Source organism: Diospyros lotus, chromosome 15, assembly GCF_014633365.1.
Source record: "Diospyros lotus cultivar Yz01 chromosome 15, ASM1463336v1, whole genome shotgun sequence".
Lineage (NCBI taxonomy): Eukaryota > Viridiplantae > Streptophyta > Magnoliopsida > Ericales > Ebenaceae > Diospyros > Diospyros lotus.
This window is the reverse complement of record NC_068352.1, coordinates 1,580,477-1,601,948: the sequence shown is the minus strand read 5'-3', so window position 1 is coordinate 1,601,948 and position 21,472 is coordinate 1,580,477. Positions and strand designations below refer to the sequence as shown.

Sequence of the window (21,472 nt, the reverse complement as noted above, 5' to 3'; positions counted from 1 at the left end):
TAAAAAAAATCACTGTTAAATTATTTTTTATAATTAAATTTAATATTAAATTCAATTAAACTTAGCTGCAGTTTGAAAACCGCTGCTAAAAATAGCACTTAGCGGCGGTTATACCAGCGGTTGATAAAATCGTCGTTAAATGCTGCGCGACGACTGTATCAGCGGTGGTTGTTAAAAATCATTTTTTTTGTAGTGAGGTGATCAAGATAGAGTGACCATTGCTGATGTAGTAAGATTAATTTTATAATTGAATTTTTTTAAATATATTATCTTTAAGTTTTCATATTTAAAATAATTGTGTCTTGTAGCGCATCATGGCATTACTATCTCCTCTTAGGCACCTTATATCATGTGGATCCACTCAGGATGTAAATGCATGGAAATGGACATGTCTTCAGGTATATGGTATTTTAACTACTTCTACTGGGTCTTCTTCTTCTGGGTCTTATGCATATACAGTATCTCATGGAGAGTCTTCTAGTGTGGTTCGAACACCGACGGTGATTACATCACCTCCAGCACCAATTATAAATCCACCACCTACAAGTTCAAATCCATATCATCCAGCCCCAGGCCCCCGTCAAGAGACAAGAAAAATGACTGATAGAGAATAAATTTTTGTTGTAATCTAAGACTATCTGTATTTAGTGTATTTGGACTGATAAAAATACTTTATTTATTTATTTTTAAGTGTTAGGATAATAGATTTACGTCATAAGGTTCAACCTTATCTATTTCTTTTCCAAGTAACCGTATGCTATTTCTATTCTATGTTTCTCAAAAAGTTAATTGAAGTGGTGCCTTGAACCTAATAATGATTTAAATTGAAACTCAATCTCAAATCATCCTGTAAATATAGAAGGCTTGTTCGAGACTTGTCAAGAAAGTGTACTAGGATACTTTTGTTAAAGCCAAAATGGCTGAAAGCTAAGAGAACAAATGGAAATGAAGAGAACAAACAAAAATGAATGAATAAATAGGGAGAGATGATATTTTTAATATTCATTTTATTGGGGTAACTTGCATTTTATGCTTCAGCTTCTTCTAATTTTTCACTGCTAAGCAAAAAAATATATAATAACTAGATTATAAATATATTATAATAAATATATAAATATATAATAACTCAAGAGAAATAACATTCATCAATATAATCGATAAAAAAAAATAAAACACAAATTTATAAACTTTAGTTATGGGTCAATTAAATCAAATACATCTTGTCTCAAATAAGTTTGTGAACAGAAGATTTACAAAACAAAATATTAGTGCAATATAATCTACAAAACAAAATGCGAAAATATACACAAAATATAGGAAGACTCAGATATGAACAACAAATCACCACTTAGGTAACTCCAAGAATAAGACCACTAAGCCCCAACGAAACCCAACCCCGAATCGCCCAACCGTCTTCTTATCTTTGTCAAAAGCATGGCTAGCATATGTAATGGGCTGGGCTTCTCCATCTCTTGAGCAAATGGGCTTATGCCCATTTCTCCTCGAAAGAGATAGTAAATGGGCTTATGGACTTCAAATTGGGCTGCCAAAAAGTGGTGATATGGGTTAATGTTTCAATCACGGGCTAAAGCCTATGAAGATTAAACTTGCCCGAAACATCATTATCGCCTTGGGCCTTATCTGGAAACACAACATAAGAATCATGTGCTAGATAAGTCAAAAACTTCCTGTGTTGCCACATCTTTATCAACTAGAGATAAAAATGCTTGAATTCTAAATATGTATGGCGTTTCCTAATCACGTGCATTATCACATCGATATCTGTACTAATTTCGTGCGACGGGAGGAATTGGTGAGCTTGGCTTAAGGAATACCTGACAAATGACATATGCAACAAAAATATAAATAACAAACGTATGAATAAATAACTGTATAAACAAATAAATAACAAAACAAGTAAGAATACCTGCACAAAATGATAGTCATTCACAAATCCTATAGTAATCATCCTGTGTTGTATTGCTGGATTGTAATACCCTAAGAGTCTAGAGAAGGGTAGTATATATCGAGAATAAGTAAGGAAGGAAATAACACTAGCTGGATACCTTTTGGGTTGAATGTAGGCAAAGAACTCCGGGGTTAAGCGTGGTTGAGCTGGGGAAGCTCAAGGATGGGTGACCCCTGGAAAGTTCACATAAGCCCATCAGAGTAAGTTGTTACAATCCTTTCTACCGCTTGATGCTGGATGTGACAGGTGGTATCCAAACTGACCTTTGGTGAAGGCAATCCGATGAGGGCTAGGAGTGGCATCGAGGCTTAAGGGCCTGAACAAGGAGCGGCTCCTGACAGGCTTCTAGGATGGCAGTCTCCAAAGGGGAGAAGATCTGGGACCAGTTGTAAGGTCACATAACGAGAACGTCGTGTGCTCAAGGGGGGGGGAGAATGTAATACCTAAGAGCCCAGAGAAGGGTAGTATATATCGAGGATAAGTAAGAAAAGAAATAACACTAGATGGATACCTTTTGGGTTGAAAGTAGGTAAAGAACTCCGGGGTTAAGTGTGCTTGAGCTGGGGAAGCTCAAGGATGGGTGACCCCCAGAGAAGTTCGCATAAAACTATCAGGGTAAGTTGTTCTGGTCCTTCCTATCGCTCGATGCGGGATGTTACATGGATGAGTGATCGATCTGAGTGGAAGTTATGTAAGACACTAGATCCCTGACAAATGCACCAATACAACATTATACTTTAAAGTAATTAAATGGCCCATGTCAGGTAAAGTCATCCAATGCTCGCACGGTGCAATGTCATCAAAGCAATACAATATATGTAGTAACTCATCCACATGCATGTCTGATCCATATAATTGCGTATACATCGCACAAAAAGATTATAACTCTCAAATCAGACTAAAACGAATATCTCTCCAACTTTGCTCACTCATACCAAGTAACCCTGCTATCGAGCGAAATCCACAATGTCCATATGATTCTACATTAATAATACTATGCACGAATGGTTGTATTTGTGGTGGGAACAATCATCATACCCCTTGAGTCGGTCAGTGTTTTTGTTGGATATCCATGTTGTTAGGGATGCACTGTCTTGACCAGATTGAACTATTTCAAATAAGGACGGATCACGTTTGGTGGATGTATCAACCTAAATTTTCTTCTTTGATGCTGGCTTACCCTTCGTCCTAACTTTTATGGTTGGTGGCTGTAGTGAAGTCGTCTCTGGATTAACTATTTCTCTCAACTTTTTCTTTAATACTAGCTTCACTGGCTCCGGTTCTGAATAAAATATTTATATTTACTCTCAATCTCTGGTTCAATCGTTACCTGGGATGACATACCATCATAAGCTGACTGCACTACCTGCAACCTTGTCCAATGAGGATGCACAATTGACAAAGGAATTGGCCATCCTTGTACCATGAACTTTGCAATTTCATGTGCACAAGGTAAACCATATGTGCTTCTAAATCACACATCCACATAAGACTTTGTCCATCCCAATTTTATGAGCCAGTTGCGATTGCATTAACACCATACTCAATGCACTTCTCGATATAACACCTTGCAATTCTTTAAAAACTGATGGCTTGAAGTTATGTTGCACCAACGTTAACCTTTTTCAAACGACCCCTTAATCTCTATATGTTGCAACTCAATAAGACTGTTGATAATTGTCCACGATAACTCTAAGTCACCTTAAGAAGATCCAAGATGTCTCTTTAACTTTGCATGTGCACTCTCAGCCCTGTTCGTAATAACGTTACCAAAATGCATTATTCTATTTGTCCATGCTGCAACAAATTTTTTCTTATAATCATTCAACCATGTCTTTCTCACATAATTAAGTGCACCCTCATATGCATGATACTCAAGTGTTAACTCATACAGACGACATTCATGCTCATCCTCAGTCAATGCAAAAACAACCAGGTTCCAACTTAACATAAATTTCTCCCATGTCTCCTTTCTATCAAATAATTTCTTACATTTGGCGAGCACATTTTTTTATATATGCCACCTACACAACAAGGTGCTCGTGGTTGGAAACACTTTTTGTATTACATTCATTAACCCTAATTCTCTGTCAGTTACAATTACTCCTGGAAACGTATTATGAGTCATTAGACTCTTTAATTTCTCCATTACCCATGTGTAATTATCCCCATATTCATGATCCATAAATGCGAAAGCAATAGAAAAAGTTAGCTCAGTTGACGTCACACCAACAATCTCTAGCAGTGGATACTTATATCTATTAGTTTTGTATGTACAGTCCATTATTAACACATGAGAAAATGTTTTAAATAACTTTATAGCTATCGGATGAGCCCAAAATAAGTCTGTGATACAATTTGATAATCTATCATTTCTATGCCACTCCACATAATTATGGTCTTTCAATTTTTTCATCAATTGTTGTATTTGTGATCGACCATTTTTATCCATGACTCTATATCTTTGCCATGCATTATATATAGTTTTGATGATACTCATATTTTTTTTCATCTTTTGCCTTTAACTTCATCAAAATATTTCTAGGCTTCACAAGATTGTTAGACATTATTATCATAATTTCTTTCTCTGTAAGTCGGCCAGCATATGAATGACCCTCAAGTTAAGTTGCTGGTAAATGGTTGTGCAATCCACATACAACCTTCAAAATCCAGTGTTCATTTGAAAATTTAACACTAAGTAACTCAAATGGACAACCACACTTTTTAGAACCTATCGTTCTACATTTTGTTTTTCTTATTGTCTCATCTCTTTTTTTTGATGATTTATACTTTCCACTCCGTTCACAAGCAAGACGAACTGTAGGTTTTTTTCCTATACCCCCAGATTCAGAACTCTTTATAACAATAACCATTCCATTTTCTTTTCAAACCGTCTTAACCCATTCAATAAGTGCTTCTCTATTACTAAAAATCTCATTATTAACAAAAGTTTGACTAGCATCAAATGATATGGCATTCTCATTCTCTAAATTTTGATGATCAAATCCCTATTATCAAAAAAAAAACAAGATAGATAAATTAAAAATAACAAGATATAAACAAAACATAAATAAAATATATAAATTAAAAATAACAAGAAATAAATAAACAGAAAAAAAATATAAATTTAAAAACAATGCGGGACAGAATGGAATCGTGGGTCAGGAACCCGGGAACCACCGACCCGATCCTTCGAGGAACATGAATCGAATGGAAGGAATTAACCACGACTCGAGCAATTGAGTGCCTCGACTCGAGAACCCGAGGGTTCCCCGATTACTGACAGTCGAGGAATCCTCGAGTTCCTGACGCCTAACAGTCAGGGAACCTGGGGTTCCCTGATTGGAAATCTTCAAGGAACCCGAGCTTCCTCGACGCATTCCATTAGGGGAAACCTAGGTTCCCTGACCACGAAGGTAACCTGGTTTTCCCTGACTGGAATGCGTCAGGAAAGCTCGGGTTCCCCAATTGCAAGCGGTCAAGTTGGTTACCCTCTACTCCAATTCACTGTAATGGATTCTGATGATTATGATTCTCAGCATTTTCTAGTTAATAGCATGGAGGAATCCAAAATTACAAATAAAATGAGTTACCAGAATATTAACGTGCTGCTGTTGCGGTTCATTGTAGTCCACGAGATGCTGTTCATTGTGCATGATATGTTGCTTACTGTCATCTTCTCCATAATCTTCTCCATAAAACTCTTCTCATCTCATCAATTTTTGGATATAATCATCCATTATATGTAGAGAAAAGTAGAAGAACGGAATGAAACTAACAGAAACAAGAAGATAATCGCTATAAGTGATTAGAAACGTTCGCAAAATTTCAGTGAAAGTAATTGGAGATTAGGCTGCAAAGAGTAAATAAGAAGAAAAAATGGTTGGGAGAAACTAGTTGGTAAGGGTAATAAAGGTTTTTTAATGGAGGGTAGTTGAGGAAATATAAATGCGAGCTGTGAAGAATAATTCACTAGGATGTGAATAGAATTTCCTGTTGACAAATTAACCTATAATGGCTGTGGAAGATTTGAGGAATGTGATGCGATGTGATGTGATGGAAGGGAGGTAGCATAGGTCGATTTATGTGTTTGAGGATTAAACTAGCTATATGGAAACCACTTTGAAAAGGACTAAAACTTTCGTTATTGGGGGTTAATCTGATCAGAGTTATGCTCTCATATGAGCATCTTCCCAAATTTTTCTATTATTGCTGGATTATTAGGCCATGGGGAAAGAAAGTATGCTCACAATTGTATTAGACAATAAAAGAATCTCACAAATCTCGTGTCGATGGATGGATTAGAATGGAAGCAAAGATGAGATCAAGAATGATACATGATTAGGATGGTCTACAATGAAGCTCAAAGTTTTAGTTTTTTGTCCATGTGACAATAGGTTCACATGTAAAGGTGAGTGGATCTGTTACCAAATTGGATTCACAACAAATTACAATCAAACCAATCAACTACATATAAACACAAAATTTTACGTAAAAAATTCAAATTGGCAAAAACCACAGGTAGAAAAAATAAAATATCACTAAGTAAATAATTGATAGTATAAAAATGATATTGGCACACTCAAAATATCACTAAGCAAATATTACTACAACAAAAGTGATATAACTGCAACTAATTCCAGAGCATTGGACACCTATTATGAGACCTCCAACCGAATCCCCTAACCAAGCCGAAGAACCCTAGCGGGTGGCCCTGAGAGAAAAAGGAAACCAAAGGGAAATGACAGACCTACCATGCATGCACACCTGAATTCACATATACCTGATAATATATCTAAAAACGAAAGCAAAAACCACAACCTAGGCAAGCATTTCAAAACACAACTAGCCCACAGGGTTACAGGGTTTACATATATACAAGCCAACCAAAAACTCAAAAGATACAACAATCTTGTCATACAACTCTGTCCCATGGTAAGGTTAACATGGACTGCCCTGTACACGAGCTACTTAGGTAGGTCCGACACCACTAGACTTACCCCCATCTCTGCCCTTGCCTTATCTAGAATAAAGAGAAGCAAAAGTACTCAGCAAGCATATATGAAGGAAAGGCTATCAGGAATAAGGAAGTTAAAGAATAACCCGCACCCAAGTGCAAAACTCATGCAAAGATGGTAACCAATCATATATGGAATAATAGGTACCAACCGCATAACAAAGATATGCACGTATCGGATCTTGGGGTCCAAATAAAAATGCACTAGCACGTACTTAAGTCCATATCACAAACCTGTTGCTGCCTTGAAGGTAAGTTGTACTTGTAACTCGAGCCGAAGCTCGCTCGAGTGGGAGTGACCAACACCAGTAACTCCAGCAGAAACTCGCTCGACACGCTAGAACGTCCATAACATAAACTCAATTTTGATTAACTGACAACCGTACAACTGTAATACTAGAACTAGTGCCAAGAACCATGCAAATGCATAACAAATAAAGGTGGTAGTGTAGTAGGCCATAATGTGATACAAAGGCCCATAAGCCATGTATCATGTCAAGTCTCGCCCATATAGGAAATAACATGCCTAATGAAATGCTCGTGTCAACCTAGGTATTAAATCAACTTAGCATGCCCGTGTCCAAGCACACAAGTCATATGTAACCCCCAAATGTATAATCTCCAACCCTTGCATGCATTTGGGATGACAAAATATAAAAAATCACTTAAAGCACATGCAATGTACTCTTAGCCACAATAGCACCCTCGCACTGTCCCAGCTGGAACCTACCCAAATCATGACCTAGCCTCATTCCCAACAACAAATATGAAGGGTAATCTAGCCTTTCCAGGCATACAAGGAGACCCACGAGCTGGAAAAAGTTTAACATCTTCACCTTACTGACGGTAACTAAAGCCGATAACTTTGAGAGGAAACAAGGGGCAATAGGAGCTAGCAAATGGAGGAAGAGAAGGGAAGAGAACTTACATCAAGAGGAAAAAAGAGGAAAGGACTTGCCTAAAATCGAACTTCCAAATGCTTGGCTTTAACTATTTCTTCTTCTTCTTCTTCTTCTTCTTCTTCTTCTTCTTCATTGTGTCGTCTCTCGGCCACTCATTGTAATTAATTTATTTACCCCGACTCTACCTATATTTATATATATATATATATGGAGCAAAAGAAAGTGAAGGAACATACGTGGCGAGATGGGAAGAAAAATTCTCCAACATGTTGCCTGAAAAGCCGAGGTCTAGGTCGAGAAAATGGCCTGGGAGTTGATGATAGTGGAAGACATCCGAATATTGGGAAAAGACATCTGGATATAGCCACTTGATTATTGTGAGATTCATCTGGATATGACAAATGACATCCGGATGCAAGGAACAAAGTTGCAAGTTTATGTGAGTAGTATCCGGATATAGAGAGAATGCATCCGAATATAGTGGCTTGATTATTGTGAGAGCCATCTAGAAATGACAAAAGGCCTTCGGATGCAAAAAACAAAGTTGGGCCAACCTTATGTGAGTGATATCCAGATGTTATAGTGGATATTCGAATATGAGAGGCATTAATGAAAAATGAAGATTCTGACAAATTCGACATCTCTTCATATTCTGGGCATAACTCTCTTGTCCAAGCTCCGATCGAGGTGATTCAAGAAACTATGGAACTAAAAGAGAAAGATCTATAACTTTAATGTTTTGAGTTTTGAGCTATTCAAGCTGCATCATAGTGAAAATCGGGCTGTAAGGGGAAACTAAAATCCTGAAACGTGGGGCATCCGAATGCTAAGCACCCCATCCGAATGTGAGAGACATTAATCAAGTGGGACATCCGGATGTTAAGTTTCCCATTCGGATGTGTGACTCAACAAGCCATAGGGGTATCCGAATACCTCATATGCTATCCAAATAAGCCCAAAACTCACACATGTGAATGCCTAGGCCCTCATTCAAATACCCTAGCCTATATTCGGATATCTAAGCTACCATTCTCATATATATTCAGACACAACACCAAAAATCTAGTTTAATCACTTAGCTTAAACACTTAATCATTACCCAACACAACCATTCTCTAACTATTAATCATAACAAGATATTAACACCAAGGCATGCAAAACCATACCCGAATCTCAACAACAGGTCGTTACACCTATTTATAGACATAAATCATCTATAGATGTATACATGACAGGTTTCAACGCTTGGCCAATAAGTTAGGAGTGTCAAAATAAATAAATAGGCCGTGTCACTATTGAGTCACAATTTGTTAACGTTCAACTCTAACTTGATTTATTAGTTTATTGAGTCAAAAAAGTCACGATTTGTTAAGGTTCAACCCTAATTTGATTTGTTAGCTTATTGGGTCAAAAATCCTTAACCCAAATCTGGACATGCAAACTAATAATTAAACATATATTTGTTAAGGTTAACATGAACATATCAACTTAACCTATTAACCAATTTAAGTACTTATTTTAATAAAAATATTAAAGTTAAAAATAAAATAAAGTAACCTACAAATTATTAATTAAATGATTAGTTTTATTTTGATTTTTGTGAACAATCCAAAATATTCAAAACATAAACCAAGAATAGTATATCCATCATCCATATGATACAACTTGAAAAAAAATCAAAATCTTGCCTTGTTATCGGATTCGTTTCAAAGTTTTTCGGGTTGACATGTTATTAACTCGAACCTAAAAAACTCTTATTAGGTTAACCCAATAACAAACCAAACCTATTAAAAGTCTACCCAAACTCACTAATTAATTTCATATTGAATTCAAATTGGATCATCGGGTCAGGTGATTTATTGACACCTCTTGTAATACCCGAAAACTTTGGGTTATTTAAGAAATAGTATTTTATTAGAAAAATTGGATTTGAGGAAAATAGGTAATAGAATAACTCGAGAAATTGACCAAATCGATTGTAGGGAGTACCCTGGAGCTGAGATGCCTAAAGAAAATGATAGGGAAATGTTGAGTATTTCGAGGTATGATTTATGGCATTGAAAGAAAATGGATATGAAATAGTTTTTGGTACAGCTAAAATACAACTATGGAATAGGCTGTAAAATTGAATAATTGTAGAAGGCTCCCAAAATGAAAACGGAAGCCTAGGAAAGCTTCGGTTCATCAAGTAGGACAACCCTTCAGTGATTTTTCGAAGAAACGAATGGGTTTGAGGCTAAAACGAAGATTCGGGCCTAAATGTAATTTTCCAAAGTTACCCGAGGAGGGTCAAAATGACTTTTTTTTGAAAGTTTCAAAGGAGAAATGAAAGGATCAAGACTTGAGGGACTTATAAGCAATTACCAAAAGTCTAGTGGCTTCATGGAAAATGGTCAAAGTGAAAATACCAAAATCAATGGGGCAAAAGTGCAAAAATTGAAAATTGTGGCAATGGAAAACCGACTAAGCCACTACCAATCCCTGATCGGCGATTTGGGCCACAGGGATGGCACAAAGGGTGGTCGGGGAAGCTTTTTGGTAAAAGGATTGGTCAACAAAAGCCACGAGGGTGGCCGAAAATTCGAGTTTTCCGATCAAAAGTTTGGTCGATTTGTCGAGGCTCTATAAATCATATTTTTGGTCGGATAAGGCTCCATTTAGGTCGATCTAGGGAAGGGTTAAGCATCTAAGGGCTTGGATTGAGTGGCCAAAGGCATTTCAAGGTTCGGATTCGTCTATAAATAAAGCAAGAAGTGGCCGAATTTTCAGAAAAAAGCTTCAAATCGGCCACTATATCGAACGAATTGAGCAAGCAAACCATAAGGCTTTTGTTCCCATAGCCTGAAGATCTTTTCTGGAGAGTTTCAAGCATTTTGGTGGCGATATGGGTGGGATATCGAAGCTCGTCGAAAACCTAGGCGGTCCGCCTGGCCGAGCCTTTGGCCGGAAAATCGGAGGCCTTCCGGCCATCATTTCGAGCAGCAAGAAGGGCCATCTAGATCTACTTGAAGAGGGGAAGAAGATGGCATCGAAGTTCGGCATCTCTGGTATACCGGCGCAGGAGAAGATGACCGACGCGTGAAGCTCACGCGCCAGTCTCACTCTCTCTCCCACTCACGGCTTGTGGTGGGGTGTGGCTGTCCTGAAAAATCTGAAAAAAATCATAAAAATCCTAGAAAATTATGTTCTAGGTGTTTGTGCAAAAAGTTTTGAAGTTGGGCTTTCTGATGTCTCGATTTTCTCACTGAATAGCCTCGTTTTACGTGAAAACACAACATTCGGGTAAGTTCAGTAATTTTATCTTGAATTTTATAAGTTATTATGATTTGTTGTGAAGAAATATTGGAGAAAATAGTTTGGTAGATATTTAATTGGAGTTTTTAGAGAGAAAAATGGGAGAAAATAGAGAAAATAAAGAAATTGTGAGAAAAATCAGATTTTTTATGTTTAAATGATGATTAGGGTGCTTTGAGGCCTAGGGTTGAGTGTTGGTGCGACTTTTAAGGTTGGCACAAAAATCGAAATTGGGCACGCAAATCGAGGTAGTGCGCGCTTTTCAAGGTACTTTGGATTTTGTCAAAGGTGAGAGTTCTAACCCCAAAAATTGGTTTATTCAAAGTGGTTCTTCTCTTGAACTTAATTTGATTTCATGCAAATGGTTTTGTTGCATGTGAATGGTTTTAACATGTGATGTTTGGTTTCTTTGGGTTTGTCCTGAAATCTTTTATGTATGTGCATTGAATTTTGTGCGATAAATTGTGTACATGAAATATTGTTTATGCATCGAGTTATGTTTTGTGGTATTGGCGTGTTTTTATGGGATGTCAACCTAGGGTGATGGGTTGTACATATGGGATGGGATGTCAACCGATGATGTATAATAGGGGCGGAGAAAATGTTAATTGATGTCCTAAGTTGTAAGAATACAATTTATGAAGAGCTGCGGCTTGGATAGGGGAGGAGAAAACGTTAATTGGTGTCCTAAGTCGTAAGAATGCAGTGGTAAGATTAAAGTTGTTTCGGTAAAGAGCCCATCTGATGAAGCAACGGGCAATTTAAAAGCAGTTTATGAAGACTTGTGGCTTGGAAATAGGAGAGGAGAAAAACTTAATTGGTGTCCTAAGTTGTAAGAATGCAGTCCTGACCAAACATCCGGAACTCTCATCTAGCTGAAGGATTTATGTGAAAAAGGATATTTCAAGGCTTGGGATGGCAGCAAAGGATTTTCCCTACTTCCACTGTGCAGTAACAAATTAAACCATTAAGAGTCAGCCTGGAAGTATGGATTTTTATCAGTGTAAGACAATATTGTTATGGCTATGAGGGCAGTAAGAAATCCTCACAAGGGCTTGGGCTTGTTAAATAAATGAACGAAGCTGATTGTTACTCAATTAACTAGTGAATCAGCTTGAGTTTCAAGTCAAACTCAGCATCTGGCTAAGTAGAATCCCAGGCGAAATACAGAACTTATCCACTCAAACTTGAATGAAGTAATTAAACATAAGCACTTTTGAGATAGCTCGTTAGATAAATGAGCCAGATCTCATTTCCAGCTCGTTAATTTCTGGAGACATTGACCAAACCACTATTTGGCCTGTTGGCATCATCATCTATGGCTTGAACACATTAATCCTTAAACTTAGAAGGCCACAACTCTTGGACTCCATCCAACTCTAGCCCTTCCCTCTATTCTACTGAAGACGAGTTTGGCGACGAGATTTAATAATTTGTTTTATGCTTTTTTTTCAAGACTGTTTGAACTTTTTAGGTGACTTTATGATTTTATGCTTATTTTGTGACTTTATGACTTTTTATGTGCGTATATGTTTGAACTAAATTGTAATAGATGACTTTTTATTTTGTGACTTTTTATGTGCAACAATTGAAATTTTACATATAATATTTTAGCTTTGTCTACACATAATATGTTTTTTAGCCACACATGAAAATTATCCTCATACAGAAATTATTTTTTATATTATTACCCACACATAATATTTTTGTTACCCACATTATATTTTTTTTAGCCACATATTCAAAATCTTTTTAAATTATTACTCGCACATAATATTTTTTTTACCTACACATAACTTTTTTACTCACACATAAAAAAATATTTTTAATATTATTACCCACACATAATTTTAAATTTACTTACACATAAACAAATACACATGTCATGCCACATCATCATCCAATTAAAGCCACATCATCAACCACGTCATCGGTTGCGTCATCAGCCACGTCACAATTACAAATTCCTGACATAAAAATACCTACACATACAGAAATATTTACCTACACATATATGTGTGGGTAATATATTAAGATTTACCCACACATGAATATATGTGTGGGTAAAAGTTATTTTTTATCCCCCTTTTACTCACATATCTTGACATTTGCATTATGTGTGAAGAAAAATTATAATTGACACATAAGGTAATTTTTATCCACATTTATGTGTGTGGGTAAATCCCTCAATTTCTTGTAGTGAATATATAGTGCAGGGTGTCTCCTATAGTAATCCTTCTGACGCTTAAGTTATTCTTAGCCAAAAAACAAAGAAATATTCAACTAGTTTGTATAAGAGTTTTTACGTACCTCAATTGAAGAGATCACTTCCTATTTATAAAGGTTGAATACCCGATAGATGGAAGAACATTCATATTTTTTGGGATCGTATGTTCCTGATTTTTAACTAAAAACTTTGGAGGTGAGTTAACGCATTATTAGCGACCTATAATTAATCCAAAGGGTCTTTTGAAAATTGTATCTCTAGAACTCAGGAAAGGTTCCAAGGAAGGTCTCTTGAGGCTTCTTAGAGAAGCTCCTGAGGGTCTTTTCGATGACTGCTCTATCTTGGAAGGTCTCTTAGACCTCTCTTTTTTAACTTATTTTTCTTGGACCTATCTTGAACTTGGGCCCTGGGTGTTGTGCACATTAGTAATGAATGACTACATGTTTTATAAAAATTATTGTTTTAATATTTCTTGTGTTGATGTGAAAATAATGCTTTTACAATTTTTTTTTAATAAAATTTAGAAAACAATTCTAGGACGTATACAATTGATACTAGCCTAATTCAGAGAAATCCATTATTATTAAGTTATCTTTCAAAAACAATTCTTATTTTTAATGGTTATTGTTATCCCTTCTCTCTAATAGGTGTCGGTTGGGAGGTTTACTACTAGGGAGGATTCTTTTTTTAAGAGAAATTGGTGGGAATAAATTATGCACTTCTATCTTGAATAAAGGTGGGGTCAATTTTTTCTTTGTGATCTCCAGCGCTAAAATTAGTATAATAAATTAACTGTAAATATATGTAAACATTGAATATGTAAATTCCGAATTTATTTTAATATTATATTAAAATATTAATCATCATCTCATCTAAAAACTTAAATTATTAATTCTTGATTTTGTTTTTATAGCTCAGTCATCTCGATTTATTGAAGATTTCTTTGGTGAGTATTTCTTGAAGATTTGACCTTGCTTCTTGTCACCTTTGGAAACTATCTTCAATGGCTGAACTTTGAAGAATATATAAATGCCTTGAGGTTTGATTTCCTTGCTTGACATCATTCTTTTTATACCTTTGAGTAGTTAGTAATCTTTATTTTTCTACCTTCAAGCCTAGACGAATGGCATCCTTTAATGTTTAGTAACACAAGGGTTGCATGATGTCTACGATATCATTGTGTAGTCCACCAATATAATGAGTTATATAGCATGTTCCTCTGGTTCATGGATGTCACACTTTAAGAGTAATTGTTCAAATTTCATTGTGTAGATTTCTATATACATAGTGCTTTGGAGGGAACTTATGTTTGAGCTCTTGTTCAATCTTATCCCAAGATTTGATCTTGTGTCTACCTTCTCATTCCCCCTGTCTCTTAAGATTTTCTCTTATGCTTGACAACATTCTTTTTATACCTTGAGTGGTTAGTAATCTTTATTTTCATTCATTGTTGGAGCTATTATCATAAGGATTTTCATTCTAATTCTTGGGCCTTCATAAACTTCAAGTCTTTATTATAATTAATTCTTTGAATTTGTTTATATAGCTCAATCATCTCGATTTCTTGAAGATTTCTTTGGTGAGTATTTTGACGTCTTGGAGGCATTGTAGTATACAATAACTCAAGTCACCTGCAAGAGAATAAAGAATAGGATAAGATGTGATATTAATTGGAGTATGTGATGTTGGTGTGACATTAACTAGATATTGTGAAAAAATTATTGAATGCGGAAATTAATAAATTATTTAGATTTTGTAAATGTATTAACACATCAATACATGATTGTCATAACTAAGTGTCTCGACATCAATCAAAAAACACAACCTTGAGAAGCAAACTCAAAAAATATTAGCCAATAATTTTAACATTTCATTTGAATTTCAAATATATTTTTAATATCAAAAGATATTTGATATTAAAAATAATTATTGTGGACATTTTTGCTTTTGGAATATAGAAGTTACAAAGGGACCTTATGGAAATTAATAAAGACTTTAGCACACCATAAAGACTATTTGCTTAAATAATAAGAAAACCAGTTTTAAACTTTATTGGAGAAGAAATATAGTATGAACTTGCAGTTCTAGATTGGAACGGCTTCAATAAGTGTGGAGGTGACAAAATCTTTAAGCTTGGTCCCAGAATGAGTGTAGCCATCGTCATTCTTGTATACAGCATTTATCACTTTGGCAAGGTTGGCGACTCGCACAAGTAAAGGCATTGGCATTGCAGTTGGTTGTAACATCTCTGCATTAATGTCCTTCCATGCATCTCTAACTTGCTTCTCAAACTCAATCATTGTCTCTTGCTCTGATGCTCTATATTGTTCCATGTAGCATTCCACAGCAGAGGCTACGTGCCCTCTCTCTTGCTCAAACTACAATCAACACAATAAATTACTTTGTATTGGTTCGAAAAAATAGCTTGCATAAGAAAAACTTTCTCAATAGGCTATTAATGTGAGAATCCATCGTGTCAAAGTTTTCTCCATTTAAGGTTAAGTTATTTTCTAGATATATAAATGTCACTTCACCATGCATGATTCAAGTGATGCTTATTAAACTCATACTACTGTGGTTTTATAGCTAGGCTTTAATTCTAGCTATAGAGAAGTATTCGAGTTCACCTTTTGGTTCATATGGTCAAATTAATATACATTCAAATCATTTCAGTAGGCTATCAATATAAGATGGCATTGTGACTGAAAACATCACCACAAAGGGGAAAGCTTTTTGAAATGGTAGGAAATCACAGCTAAAATTGTCAACAAAAAAAAAAAAAAAAGATAAAAATTTTACTAAAAGTTTTCGATGTTTAAGTCATCTACCTTGTGACCAACCATGTCATCCATGAGTCGACATATCATAGAGGAAGCCCTAACAATTAAAGGGCGACTTGACACCCAATCAAAGGCCTCTTGGGTGGCAAAATCACCCATCCCAACAAATGAATTGGTCGAAAGCATCTCATAAGCACCAGTTACGAGCGCCACTTGTATGTACTCTTCCATGGATGGAGTGTAGCCTTGGTGGAACCATTTGGCCTCCTCAAAGTAGGCCTTCACCAACTTCTTCATCTGAGAAATTCAACCTCAACATTAATTAATGGCTTTTTGATGAGATAAACTAATAAGAAAGAACCAATGAAGCTTACTGCTAATTTTGCATAGTCGACGGCATAAGACCTCCCTTGTTTGTCCATCTCCTCCTCAATCATGTTGTAAATATCAAGCAATGCTTCGTAACACAGCCTCATGTACTCTGGAAGTTGACGTGTAACACCCACATGCCACCTAAAAATCAAGCAATTGGGCATCGTCAGATTAATCCATTTCAATTCATGCATACGTGACAAGCTTAATGAATTATTCAAAAGAGAACAAAATCAAACTTTTCAACTGCATCAGTGAAGAGAGCAAGTTCTTCAAAGGTCCCATAGACATCGTATGTGTCGTCTATAATGGAGGTCATAGCAATCACTTTGGTTAGTATCATTCTACCGAGCTCATACTGGGGTTCAAAATAAACTCCCATTATCCAAAAGTAGCACTCCACCACTCTATCTCTTGCAAATGGTAGCTTCTTTGGCACATCTAAATCTTTCCACCACCTAAAAAATATATATCATTTACATGCAAATCATTTCCAACTCAAACTACATAAGAAAATTCTATTATTTTGACTTAGGCTTAGTATATTGTTGGATAGCAAAAGAACCTTGTGATGTCACTGAGCTCTCTTTGGTGTAGCTTCTGCAACAGGTTGAAATCTAACTTAGCAAAGTCCAGGAGGAGTGTATCATCATGGCCTTTTGGCTCAAACAAAGAGATATAGCTCCTTGCCTCTACCCTTGTCAGGCCCGTCCGGATGGGTTGGTTTAGAGCATGTATCACCTTGCCGGCGAGAGCATCGCCTAGGTCCGGTAGGGAAGACTCCAACTGGGCAGTGGTGAAGGCGACCAGCTCATCCAAGACGTCTTCTCCCCGCACCCTGAGATGAGCAGCCTCGTACAAGCTTAGCAGTGCCTCCACATCTCTCGTTAAGCATTCCTTAAACTGGCCTTCTCTTCCCTTCAGTTCCTTGAACACATCTGGTTGTTTGGTCGATGGAATTGATGCATCATCATCCATACATATATATATACACGCTGTTAATTAAACGAAGCAACGGATTGTTTAATTACCAGAAGACACAGGAAACCCCTGTTGTCTGAGCAGCCGGAAAGTGAGAGCAGTGCCATAAACACCGTCGTCGGCGTCATCGGGCCGTCGATGATGCCAGGTCTTCTTCATGCGCTGCAATGCTGTCTCGATCTCTCTCTCGAAATGGTAAGCCACGCCCAGGCGTTGGATGGCATCGATGAAGTCGGCAGAAGCAGCTGTGATCACCAACGTCGATCTTATCCGGTCTTTCAGCTCCTCATGTCGCCGCTGCTCTGCGCTTACATCCACTCCCTCCTACGTACAGAATGATCAACATTAAGTTCTAACACTTAAAAAAGAGTTAGCTTCATCGTGCTCTGTTTGCTGTTGAGTTTTAGTGCTGTTGATTTGGTTGGCATGATCAAAACATTATCGTTTTTGTGTTCGACCCGAGTACCCGCATTTTTATATAGAAATATTATATATTTTTTTATAAGAAATTGTGTAAGAATTAATGAGTATGGTTTCGTACCGTAGCAGACGCAGCAGAATAAACAAGAAAACGATCCCCCCAAATGGAAGGATGGTAATTGGCAGAGCGACGGGTGGCCTCAGCCTCAACCTGCGCTGTGAATAATGCCATATATTATATGCCTTCTCTTTACTTATTGTTTTTGTGGGTTGGGAAGTTGATAAGGGCAAGAGCGAGCTGTTGTGGGTATTTATACAAAACAAAAACTCACGTGAAATTGATGCCAATAAAATAAAATTAGGCAATGTGTCTTTTTCCCATGCTATGACACAAGCTCAAGAAACGAGGAGGACGTGGACACAAGCTCACGTGAAATTGATGCCTTTAAAGTGTTTATTTTTTATAACTGATGTGGACACACTTTTTATTATGTAAAAATTGTACATTTTTGCATTCTCAATTATTTTCACATGTCTTATAATTCCAACTACTAAAATCTGCCGCAGAAATCACATGCAACCTGTTCATGTACATTCAATGCAACCCAAGTGGTCCTGTCTTGTTCAATATTTTTTTTTTTTGTTAATATAAATGATAAAATTTATCAAGACAAAAATAGGTTGATCTATCTTAATTAAGAATTTAGTTTTGTGTGTGTGTTTATTTTTATTTTTATTTATTTATGTTCAATTTTTACTTTCATTTAACTTATAAAGAGAGTCGTGTTGAGCAAGTCACGACAAGGGAAAGGAACGAGAATAAAAGAAAATGAACATAAAAGTTAAAATACAAAAAATCAACAATTAACTTATTTATCTATTTTTGAGATAATTCACACCAAAAGTCACAAAATTTTGGTGTCTTTTGCAAAGTGGTCACTAAACTTCAATTGATGGTAAAGTGATCACAAAACTTTAAAAGTTTTTGTAATGTAATCACATTTAAGAATTTTCGGCATGCTCTCATCGAAGTTGCTGCCATTTCGATGACGTGGCGCTAATGTGTCGATGATGTGGCAATACAATCACCAGAATATTGACTATACAAAAAAACAACCAATAAAAATGTGCCACATGTTAAAATCCAAATTCCCATAAACCCATTTCCTTCCCTCCCTTTTTTTCTCTCTTTTTTCTTCTCGAGACTGCTACCCTCCCTTCTTCTAATTTATTTCAAATTTTAAATTTTATCCAAATTTGTTTTAAATTTCATAAATAGATAAATACATATTTAATATTTAAAAAATAAAAAAAATCTTCTAATTTTACTACTTCATCTCATTTTTACTTGAACTAATTAAAAAATACAACTAAAATTATAAAAAAAAATTCTTAAATATTAAGTCCTCCTTGACTTCATAAACAAATGCACATGAAAATCAAAATCAGTAAAATTAAGTCCTCTTTCATCTAAGATTTAATTTTTTATTTAAATAAAAAATTATAAGAAATCTTTTTTTTATAATTTTAGTTGTATTTTTTTAATTAGGTCAGGTAAAAATGAGATAAAGTAGTAAAATTAGAAGATTTATTTATTTTTTAAATATTAAATATGTATTTATCTATTTATGAAATTTAAAATAAATTTGGATAAAATTTTAAATTTGGAATAAATTTGAAGATGGGAGGGCATCAGTCTTGAGAAGAAAGAAAGAGAGAGAGAGAAGTGAAGGAAATGATTTTATGGGAATTTGGGTTTTGACACGTGTCATATTTTTATTGGTTGTTTTTTGTATAGTCAATACTCTGGTGACTGTATTGTCATGTCATCGACACATCATCGGAACAACAGTAACTCCAGCGACATCATGTTGAAAAATCTTAAATGTAATTACATTACAAAAATTTTGAAAATTTTGTGATTATTTTACAATCAATTGAAGTTTAGTGATTATTTTGTAAAAGACAACAAAATTTTGTGACTTTTGGTGTAAATTACCCTTATTTTTGCATCAAACTTGGAAAATAAAGATATCAAAAAACGAAAAAGGAAACTCTACTCAATGGACCCTTAGCTAAAAAGATGCATATTAGAGTAAACCATCTCTTCCAAAAACAGTACTGCTTCACACAACCTCCATCAAAGCAATCTAGGATTTGCAGAATGATCCACATTAAGTTCTAACACTTGAGAACTTAATGGAATGATGGTAATTGGCAGAGCGACAGGCGGCCTCAGCCTCAATCTACGCTATGGATAATGCCAAATGTCTTCTCTTTGCTTATTGTTTTAGTGGGTATTTGTACTTCAAAACAAAAACAAAAAATGCCCTTTAATTAACAAACAAGGCAATGTTATTTCTCCACTAATTAACAAATTCATAACACTTTTTTTAAAATTATTAATTATTTTTTAAAAATTATAGACTGTGTAAAAAAATTTATATTTTAAAAAAAATACTTTTTGTAATGTAAAAGTGTTTATAATTAATGTGTCTAAAAAAATGCATCCATGCTCAAAACAGGCCCAAAAAGAAAAAGTCCTAAATACCTTATTGATAGAGCAATCTCTTGGAGACCCTCATTATGCCCCATCAAGAATGTGTCAACTCACTTTCAAAATTGTTGTATAGACATCAAAAACAAACAATCTCTGAAGGCACATATGCTCTTCCACATATTAATTTAACCTTTATAAATAGGGAGTCATCTCTCCAATTGAGATGCACAAAAACTCTTACATAATCTACCTAAATATTTTTTTATTTTTCAGTTGAGACTAATTTAAACATCAAAAGGCCCCATGCGGGAGACACCTTTGACTGTCTTTTGTTTTACTGCTCTCCTAGAGACTATAGCCTTAAGACGAACACTTTCCTGCAACTATAAATTTATTGTAGTATTTTGTCAACAACAATAATTTTTAAAAAATAGTTGATAATTTATGAAGAAATGTTGTTAATTTCTTAAAGAAGTATTTATAATTCTATGAGAGTCAAAAGTTAGTGTACAAATCATAATATCTAAAAGTTTATTAGGGTGGTGTCGACATTTATAGTGAATAGAAATATTACATTTAAATTAACTGTAATTTAGAGATTATAAGTTCAAATTTTATTGACAAAGTAAAATTTTATATTATAAAAAGGAAAAAAAATGAACAGTAAAACTAATCAAATGACAAATAAGCCCTTTTATATTATAAAAATTATAAAAAAATGTAAAAATAATTTTTAATTTTAAAAACTTTCATGCACAAACATTCCGAAGCAATCTAAAGTTTCTAACTTGTGAGAAATCAGATACACGTAACCAAAATGTAAATAATTGTCTATGAAGGTAATAAAGTATGATGCACCATGACATGCCCTCACATTCATAGGATTGTATATGTCAGAGTGTACTAACTCAAAAGCACAAGATGCACAAGAAGCCTTATCAAAAGGTTTCCTCTTGGTCTTACTGGCTAAGTAAGGCTCACAAACAATGAGCCTCACTCACAATGAGTCT

The 21,472-nt window shown here is 35.3% G+C and overlaps 1 protein-coding gene across 1 annotated transcript; it reads right to left on the bottom strand.

Moving 5' to 3' along the window:
• Positions 1-15,357: 15,357 nt before the first annotated feature.
• Positions 15,358-18,227, bottom strand: LOC127792216 ((-)-germacrene D synthase-like). Its single transcript, XM_052322653.1, has 7 exons — positions 18,084-18,227; positions 17,593-17,866; positions 17,127-17,499; positions 16,801-17,019; positions 16,564-16,702; positions 16,238-16,486; positions 15,358-15,787 (listed from the first exon to the last, which is right to left on the bottom strand). The coding sequence occupies exons 1-7, from the start codon at positions 18,192-18,194 to the stop codon at positions 15,494-15,496; spliced, it is 1,659 nt and encodes a 552-aa protein (XP_052178613.1). The 5' UTR covers positions 18,195-18,227; the 3' UTR covers positions 15,358-15,493.
• Positions 18,228-21,472: the final 3,245 nt, after the last annotated feature.